Genomic DNA, 9,394 nt, shown 5'->3' on the forward strand with positions numbered 1-9,394 from the left:
GGCGTCAGGCATGTTAGCCGCCTGGGCGACAAGGAAACAGGTGTCAGCCTGATCCGCTCCAGTTCCGAAATTAGTTTGAATGCTAACGCTAATGCTTAGTTTGAATGCTAATGCTAACGCTAATGCTTAGTTTGAATGCTAATGCTTTGAATGCTAATGCTAACAGCGTTAGCTAATGCTAAATACAAGGCTGGATTCGATACTAAAACGACTCATTTGGTTCCCGCGGTTACCTTGCTGTAGAGCACGTCCAGCCAGTAATCGGCCACCTTGGCCACGGAAGCGTACACCTCATCCAGGGTGGTGCCCTTGAGGAAGGCCTCGAACACGGACGACTGGAAGATCTTGATGAGCTGCAGCTCCCCCCTCCTCTTCACCTCGAAGCCCTTCAGCTCGGCCAGGGAGCCATCCTCATTGAACACCGCATACCTGGACGCAGGACAGGCGCGCGACTCAGCAGGTGGTCTCACTGACTAGTCATGACGTCAGGACTCTATGATCCAGAGAGGATCTGCTATGTGTGGGGTTGACCTACGACCCTGTACCCGGGTCAGTTGCACCCCCCCCTGTACCCGGGTCAGAAGCCCCTCCTACCTCTTCTTCAGCTTCTTCCCCTCCTCCTTGGAGGCGGGCAGGATCATGGCCAGGTAGGGCCCATCCACCTCGAAGAAGATGCTGTTCTCCGCCCGTGTCTCGTAGGTCAGAGAGGCGGGGTCCACCAGCTCCTGGTACTGCTCGTTGGTGAAGCCCTCCTTCACCATGATGTTCAGCATGGCCCCCGGGTACGAGATGGTCACCTTGGGTTTCTTCTCGTTGCTCGTCTTGATCACAAAGTTCTCGGGGAAGGTGTTGGGCAACACGCACCAGATCCCGTCAGTGTCCAACTCCAAGGGCCTCCTATACCACAAAGCAGGGGAGAGAGGAGGAGAACTTAGGGACATCTGCATTCACCCCCCCAAAAACTACAATCCAAGAATGTTTATTTACAGTGTATATTCCACTGCAGAGTGCGCTGAGGTCCTGTCTGATGGTGTATGAGGTAGGATGATCCTCACCCTATCTGTTCAATGATCTCCCTAGCTTGGGTGATGATGTTGGCTCCGGTGTAGCACACGATCCCAGCCATCTCCATGGAGTACCAGCGAGCCCTGGTGGACGCAAACATCACACGCAGAGACGGAGCTCCAGTCATCCGTCACGAGCACATCTCAAAATCACAAAACACCCTCGCACCCCTTCCTAAATGCTAGACGGCCATTTTGAATTTCCATCCTCAAATCCGACGATTTGTGGAAGATAAACCCAAAACGTGCTGGTTTGGTCCCTCTCTCTCTCTCTCTGGCAGTGCGTACCCCTTCCTCATGACGTAGCCGTAGAAGGAGTTGAGGATACACTTGTGGGCCAGCTGCAGGGAGTCATAGAGGATCTCCATGTTCTTACAGCGCTTCACCTCCACTGCGTCTCCACTGTCCTGGGCAGCAGACAGCTTCTTCTTCCACACCTGGAGGACAGGGGGACAGGGACCAACACTAGTAGTTACAAGAGGACTAAAAACTTTTCCCAGAAGGTTAATTTAGAATGAAACCATATCAATCCCAATATTACAATGTTAATCTTTACTCTGTGTGGAAGTAAATGTGCCATTCTGTCTGTATCTATGTGAAAACTTTTTTTAACATTTTTTATACAAATTAGTTTTAACAGTACAGGAGGATGCAAGAGTAACACACTCCTTGTAGGGGGTACCTTGTGAAGCCCCTTGAACTCATATCTGCGGTCCCTGAATGCTCTCACGGTGTCCACATAGAAGGAGTTCTCTCTCTGGCAGATGGTGGTGACCCTTTCCTCCAGCTTGGTCTGGTGCACCTTCTTGTAGGCTCTCTTGCAGTAGTCTGGAACAGGAAGTCAACCAGACACACAGGATCACAGGGTGTCGTCGTGCAAGGCACCCACAGAACCAGGAAGAGAGAGGACCCAGGTGCTATAATGTGGTCATGTGTTTACTTAGCTGGTTTAATCCAAAGCAATGTATGAGGGTGAGGGGGGGGATTTGAACGTAAGATCTGTTGCTATGTTCTACCACTGAGCTCTACCCATCCCCCATGTAGGTGAAAACCCATCGTTGCGGTTTCCAAGGCGGAGCCTGGACGTCTACCGGGGTGATAGCGGGCTCACCTCCCAGACGTTTCTTCTCGTGGCGCGCCTGCTCCTCGCGGTTGAGCTGGTGGAAGGCACGGGGCCGGCCGTTGGGGAAGAACGGCGGGAACTTCTCAGACTCCAGCTGCTGCTGGATACGGTGGAACTCACTGCGGCTGGCGGGCACTGAGGACAGGAGCCAGAAGTGGGAACCAGTGAAACCAGGAATCTCTTTTGACCCAGCCTGGTTCTAACCACTTCATAACAGTATCAGACTACACTACAGACTGAGGGGCTGAACAGAGCAGTTATCCATGTCAACACAGGAACATCCATTTCCACATTGCCTTGTCCTAACGACTTGACAATGACATCAGACTACTTCCTTCCCTGACGGGGAGGGACATAAGAGTTGTGCTCCAGACACTGACAGCTTGATCCTGGTGCAGAGAGAACAGGAGCAGCTTACTGATCTCGCCCCTCCACTGCCACGCCATCTTCCTCTGACAGGTGGCGCCGGGCTTGTTGAAGTCGCAGGCGGCGCACGTGGCCTCGTCCACCATGGCCGACGGCTGAGAGGAGCACAGGGAGGAGAGGAGGAGAGGGAGGAGAGGAGGAGAGGGAGGAGAGGAGCACAGGGAGGAGAGGACCACAGGGAGGAGAGGAGGAGAGGGAGGAGAGGACCACAGGGAGGAGAGGACCACAGGGAGGAGAGGAGGAGAGGGAGGAGAGGGAGGAGAGGACCACAGGGAGGAGAGGAGCACAGGGAGGAGAGGAGGAGAGGGAGGAGAGGAGGAGAGGAGCACAGGGAGGAGAGGAGCACAGGGAGGAGAGGACCACAGGGAGGAGAGGAGGAGAGGGAGGAGAGGACCACAGGGAGGAGAGGACCACAGGGAGGAGAGGAGGAGAGGGAGGAGAGGAGGAGAGGAGCACAGGGAGGAGAGGAGCACAGGGAGGAGAGGAGGAGAGGGAGGAGAGGAGGAGAGGAGCACAGGGAGGAGAGGAGCACAGGGAGGAGAGGACCACAGGGAGGAGAGGAGGAGAGGGAGGAGAGGACCACAGGGAGGAGAGGACCACAGGGAGGAGAGGAGGAGAGGGAGGAGAGGGAGGAGAGGACCACAGGGAGGAGAGGAGCACAGAGAGGAGAGGAGGAGAGGGGGAGAGGGAGAAGAGGGAGGAGAGGACCACAGGGAGGAGAGGACCACAGGGAGGAGAGGAGGAGAGGGAGGAGAGGGAGGAGAGGACCACAGGGAGGAGAGGAGCACAGAGAGGAGAGGAGGAGAGGGGGAGAGGGAGAAGAGGGAGGAGAGGACCACAGGGAGGAGAGGACCACAGGGAGGAGAGGAGGAGAAGGGTTATCGTGATCTTAGGACTCTGAGGTTTAATCCTACGATTCATTGTTTTTGTGTTGTTGTTTTTTTTACCTGAAGTCTGTTGGTAAGGATGATGTTGGGGTACATGGCTCCCACGTCCAGATGGTAAATGAGGGGGCACTCGATCCTGTTGGGAACCTCCTTCAGAGAGATCAGCTTCTTCTTGATCTCGTCGCACACCTGGGAAGAGGACAGGAAGGTGTCAACATGGAGAGTACACTGCTGAACCGGGCGGAGGACGACTGAAAACAAGTCGACACATCCTGGGGCAGCGTTGAGGAGGAGGGTGTTGGTTTGAGCCGGCCTGGCTGACCTCGTTCAGGTTGGTGACCTGCTCCAGGGGGATCTTCTCCTCCTCCTCGATGGCGTGGCGGAGCGTGCGCTCCACGCGCTGGAGCAGGAAGTCGAACGCAGCCGGGTTCTGGGACCACAGGAGACATAGTCACCACCAAACAATATATATATATATTTTTTTTTAAACCTTTTGAAACTCATATTTCAAAACTTTTTTTTCTTCCAAAAGGTGAAGTGAAATGAGAGGAGGAGAGGGTAGAGGAGAACAGAGAAGCCTAAAGCAGTGTACAATAGAGTACTGTAGACTTCAGAGACATTAATGATGCATTGTTTTTAAAAAGAAATCCTTCCCTGCCCCCCCCCCCCCCCCCCCCCCCCCCCCCCCCCCCAGAGCTGGGGACGGACCGTACCATTTTAAAGCGGCAGGGGATGTCGCTGCGGAACACCCCGGACTCCAGGGCCTCCACGTGGCCCCCGACGTAAGTCTCCGAGTCCAGGACGTGGCCGTTGTCCGTCATCTTGTTGAAGACCTGCTCCTGCTTGTTGGGGAACACGATGTTGGCGTGGAAGGCCTGCACCATGAGCAGAGCCTCACACAGCGTCCCTGATCCCTTACGCAGCACCTGACAGCACAGGCACACACGGACCAGGAGTCAGAAAACCTACAACTCATACAATATTAGTACATTGACATGAAATATTTTCTTATGTTTTTGACTTGATGCGCTACGGACAGACCAACCTCGTCAGGCTCCATCGGAATGATGGTGCAGAGAGCGAAGATGAAGGGATGAACATATTTCATGTACAGATAATACGTTGCCACGGCGTCAGACACAGAGTAGGTGGCCAAAGTCTAAGAGCAGCAGAGAGAGACAAAAAAAGAAAGAAACAACATCAACGAAATCCAGAAGGCGGATAGTGAACGTGTTTTGTACGAGATTCCTCTCCCGACTCCCACAATGCACCTGGGGCTCCTCGGTGGCCATGCGGCACATCTCCTCAGGGTCCAGCTCCACGGGGTCGTAGCTCAGCTTGGCCTTGGCGGCCGCCTTCAGGTTTTGGCTGCCCACCGGCAGGTAGCTGTCTCTCTTCACCCACCTGGGAGAGACAAAACAGAGGAAGTAAGGAACCTGGTTTGGATTTGGGGAATCTCCTGTACTGACACACCGCCCAGACACGCTGCGACACAAGCCTACCGGTAGCAGTCCATGTGTATGGCTTGCGTGGCCTTGTACTCCCCCTGGTTGTCCTTCTGGAAGCCGATCTCATTATACATGTTGAGTCCATGGTGAGCAGCCCTTGTCTCCACGAAGGGCCTGGAGCAGAGATCAGACAGGGGAAGTGTTAGAGAGAGTAGTTAAACAGGCCCATGTCCCGTGTGCATAAACTGTACCACATCATGAATCAAACGTCATTCATGAAAATGGAAATACGTAAAGCCCGACCCACCAATCAAAGAAGTCTCCGTTGTACGTGACAAAGATGTTTGGCTTGGTTTCCAGGACATGCTCGAACCATCTCTGGATGAGACCGGCCTGCAACCAAAAACAGGAGTTTGAAGCCATGTTGCGTTAACACAACAAACAAATTGGTCCATCCTTCATTTGACTCTGGGTTCTGGTCACGTGCACCATCCTCCCTCACCTCATCAGGCTCATTGAAGACAGTGAACGGCCCCTCGTACTCTGGTTTGGGAGTGAACTCAAAGTCCTCGATGTCCTCTGAGACGATCTCTCTGTTGGTGATCAGGTAGCCCTGCCAGGTACGCCCAGACACAGGACGTCAGACACAGGAAACTTCAAGATTTCAACAGCAGACGTGCTTAGGAATGCTTGGCTGGACCTGATGTTGGTTTCCTCCAGGATCCCAATGACTCTTATTGAGAGACTTGTTGCTCTTGTAGGTTAGTTATAACAAAGTTAACTCTTGTACTCGCTATGAAATATTTTACTGTTGATTGTTCTTCTACAGGTGCAGTCTTGCACTTTTTGAGGTTCATGTTGTTTTCATTTGTAACTTGTATAACTGCATGCTCTTATGGGTCTTCCCTTTGGCACTTGTTTAGTTTTTCACAATGTATGCTTCATGTTTTGGCTGCTTGCAATGTTTGGGACTACCTCGTTATTATGATCAGTGACCTATCGTCTTTTGTAAAGCTCTCTCTTGGAAGTCGCTTTGGATAAAAGCATCTGCTAAATGCATAAATGTAAATGCAGTAATGGGGCTATCAATGATGTGAGGGTGGAGGAGCAGACCTGGCCATCGATCATGTAGGAGATCATCATAATCTGGTCGGTCTCTGCGTCCGGGAACTTGAGAGGCAGTTTGGTGGTCTCAATGTCAAAGGCCAGAACCACCGGATCCTGACACAAGAGCGATCAGAGTCAGTCTAACACACAGTCTAACACACACAGTCTAACACACAGTCTAACACACACAGTCTAACACACAGTGTAACACAGTCTAACACACAGTTTAACACACAGTCTAACACACACAGTCTAACACACAGTCTAACACACACAGTCTAACACACAGTCTAACACACACAGTCTAACACACAGTCTAACACACACAGTCTAACACACAGTCTAACACACAGTCTAACACACAGTCTAACACACAGTCTAACACACACAGTCTAACACACACAGTCTAACACACAGTCTAACACACAGCATGATGAACCACACGCTTGGAAGTCCCCTGGGCTCCTCGACGAGTGAACACACCAGACAGCTCTGAGAGGAAAGCGGTGCGAGGGAGAACGGGAAGGGCAACTCACAGGTCGCTCCACCAGGTCGTCTCTCCGCACTATCTCAGGAGGGTAGGCGCTGCCTCGGTACCTCACGTTGTACCAGTGAGCCTGAGGAAGACAGAGAGGCAGACGGTTAAAGACCTCTGGGGTTTTGTAGGACACAGGCCTCGTTCCTTAGCTGGGCGCCGTAGATCTTCCTACCACGTGGATTTTGAGGTCGATGGAGAGGCGGACATGGTAGGGCACGTCGTACTCCCTCATGTCCACTATGTTGTCCATCTGGTCGGAGATTTTCTTGGACATGCCATCTTCCTCGCCGGTCCCGACGCTGCCACCTGCCAAGGCACTGCAAGACAGGATATGGGTCATCCAGCTATCAGTATATGAGTAGAACAGAACACGCGGACATGTTTGGGCTCTTGCAGCTGCATATCCAACATGACCTCCGCTCCCATGCACTATGTACATGTAGAGGGTGATACCTTGACAGCATGGAGGTGTAGGTCTCGTTCGACTTCTCCCTCTCTCTGTTCTTGCGCACGGCCGGAGATATCTCCCGCTTGACCTTGGTGAGGTCGTCCACGGTGGTAAAAGACAGCTTGATGTAGGTCCTCTTCAGGCCAACCAGATGATTAGGCTGTTAAAAGAGCCAGCATGTTCACAAGTTAGTCGTCAGCGAGCATACGGTAATAGTGGCAGTTTGACTCCTATATATCTTCTTAGTTTGGTGATTTCATATGATTCCTCACCAGATCCAGGTCTTCCTTGGGAACTACCTCAAGCTTTGCCACCTTCCCTTGGTACTTCTTGGATATAAAAGAAATAACCTCCCTCTCACAGTTCTGGGTGGAGCACACAAGTGGAACAACATGAAATAACCTCCCTCTCACAGTTCTGGGTGGAGCACACAAGTGGAACAACATGAAATAACCTCCCTCTCACAGTTCTGGGTGGAGCACACAAGTGGAACAACATTAAATTACCTCCCTCTCACAGTTCTGGGTGGAGCACACAAGTGGATCAACGCAATTGGAACAACAGTGGGTCACAAGTGGAATAACAGTGTCTAGAAGGGTAATGTTTTAAAAGAGATTTTAGAGAAAGCAAAAAAAGTAATGGCACAACAACAAACGTACCTTTTTGGTGGCTATGTAAAAGTAGGGTTTGAATGGAAGGGCCACCTGAATAAAATAGCACACAAAATGTTTTAGTCTGACATAAACAAAGAGGACTGTGATTTTCCTTGTTCAGGTTCCTCACCTTGAACCTGCGGCCGTCGTCCTGGATGAAGTAATAGTCAACAGCACTGACCATTCTCTTGTCATCGTCCAGGATTTCAGCCTGTAAGGTGGACAAAAAACAACAAACAACAAAAAAACATTGTCATGAAGCCTGAGTATGCCTTTGTAACAGCCAGTGCATCACTACAGTAGTCAACTTACAGGGTGCATGTTGATCAGCCAACCGGTTTTTTCTCCTGGGTCTTTCATTCTTTCGAATCCAAAGCGGTTATCCATCTCGTCGGTGAAATGAATACGCTCCAGCCGTTTGACGGCCGACATGGATGACCCATCATCCCTGGATATAACCAAACAGTAAATTAGCAAGTAAGATTTGTTTTTATGTATACTCAGATGTAATGTTTACCGTTCCAGATCACTCATACACTGATTATTACGGAATCTGACGTGTGGACGTCTCTCTAATAAACTTACTGTTGGTTATCCTGGTCACCCTTTTGTCCGCGCTCTGATTTGTATTTTCCACTATTTTGAAGAACCATCGTGACAACAGTTTGCAGCCAATGTCACGGTAAAATACCCCTAAATTTCAAGATACATTAATCCACAAAGGCAGCTAAGCGTAGAGTATGGTAGCTATCTGGCTAACTATCTGGCTAACCTACCTGGCGTTAGGTTCTATGATGTGTTCAAACCTCTTTTGCTAATTAAACGCTTCTCAAATGTCAGCGAATAAATATTGCCATACGCAGATATGCCAATAGTGTCGTAAGAGACAGATATGTTGCTTAAAAAGAGAAAAATGGTGTTGTTGACCCCATTACAACGTGACAGAAAGCTGAACTTCTGTGTTGTTGTCGAAACGGACTTTTCGCGCGCTGTGTCCTGCGGACCTCCCCTTGCATCACGGTACCTAACCAATCATCTTTCCCTGTGGGTCTAAATCCCACCCCATTCACATCTACCGTAAACACTGTACAAAATTGCACTGAAATCCCAAATCTTCAAAATGAAGGTCCCTATTTCAGTGATTTGTTTGATCACGTTTACAGGACAACGTTTCCGTTGTAATTAATGGGTTTATCGGCGTCCGAATGAGAAATGTGATGTGAGTGTGACTATGAAAATGTAATTTGTAAGTTGCCCCCTAGAACTTTTTGTCTCACTCTGTGAAAACTTACATGGCAATAAAAACAAATTCTGATTCTGATTCTGAATTGCAGTTAATAGAATAAAATTACCTTAATGAGCAAAAAAACTATGGAAAAAAAACTGTTCCATAGGGCTGCGCTTTGCCACCGCCATCTGGTGGTTTGCTGTGAAAACTGCATTTGTAATGCTCACATTAAACCACTAGATGGCGGTATGTAAGCGCAGCCCAATGAAGCTGTCAAAACGGTACCCCTTAAAAACACGTTCCATAAGGCTACGCTTTATCATCGCCACCTGGTGGTTTATTGTAAGAACTGCACCTGTAATTTACACTTTAAACCACTAGGTGGGGGTATTGGAGCGCAGCCCAAGGGTGGCATTTGAATAGTACCCCTCTAAAATCTTCCATAGCGCTGTAATTTATTAGCTTAATTGTT

At 50.2% G+C, this 9,394-nt stretch overlaps 1 protein-coding gene across 1 annotated transcript in view; it reads right to left on the reverse strand.

Annotated features, from left to right (window-relative positions):
* pole (polymerase (DNA directed), epsilon) overlaps positions 1–8,678 on the reverse strand; it is an 18,327-nt gene extending 9,649 nt beyond the window's left edge. Inside the window, exons 1-26 of the mRNA XM_047048487.1 lie at positions 8,471–8,678; positions 8,280–8,387; positions 8,007–8,142; positions 7,825–7,905; positions 7,701–7,745; positions 7,314–7,406; positions 7,047–7,201; positions 6,766–6,910; positions 6,592–6,672; positions 6,062–6,169; positions 5,451–5,561; positions 5,256–5,341; positions 5,003–5,122; positions 4,772–4,904; positions 4,546–4,659; positions 4,214–4,426; positions 3,823–3,930; positions 3,561–3,689; positions 2,606–2,708; positions 2,176–2,322; positions 1,747–1,892; positions 1,353–1,501; positions 1,056–1,148; positions 595–897; positions 234–429; positions 1–21 (exon numbers count right to left, since the gene is read on the reverse strand). The exon at positions 1–21 is cut by the window's left edge and continues 194 nt beyond it. Coding sequence (XP_046904443.1) covers positions 1–21; positions 234–429; positions 595–897; positions 1,056–1,148; positions 1,353–1,501; positions 1,747–1,892; positions 2,176–2,322; positions 2,606–2,708; positions 3,561–3,689; positions 3,823–3,930; positions 4,214–4,426; positions 4,546–4,659; positions 4,772–4,904; positions 5,003–5,122; positions 5,256–5,341; positions 5,451–5,561; positions 6,062–6,169; positions 6,592–6,672; positions 6,766–6,910; positions 7,047–7,201; positions 7,314–7,406; positions 7,701–7,745; positions 7,825–7,905; positions 8,007–8,142; positions 8,280–8,347 — 3,084 coding nt within the window. The 5' untranslated portion in view covers positions 8,348–8,387; positions 8,471–8,678. The remainder of the gene's footprint in view (positions 22–233; positions 430–594; positions 898–1,055; positions 1,149–1,352; positions 1,502–1,746; positions 1,893–2,175; positions 2,323–2,605; positions 2,709–3,560; positions 3,690–3,822; positions 3,931–4,213; positions 4,427–4,545; positions 4,660–4,771; positions 4,905–5,002; positions 5,123–5,255; positions 5,342–5,450; positions 5,562–6,061; positions 6,170–6,591; positions 6,673–6,765; positions 6,911–7,046; positions 7,202–7,313; positions 7,407–7,700; positions 7,746–7,824; positions 7,906–8,006; positions 8,143–8,279; positions 8,388–8,470) is intronic.
* Positions 8,679–9,394: the final 716 nt, after the last annotated feature.

Source organism: Hypomesus transpacificus, chromosome 24 (genome assembly GCF_021917145.1).
Source record: "Hypomesus transpacificus isolate Combined female chromosome 24, fHypTra1, whole genome shotgun sequence".
NCBI lineage: Eukaryota > Metazoa > Chordata > Actinopteri > Osmeriformes > Osmeridae > Hypomesus > Hypomesus transpacificus.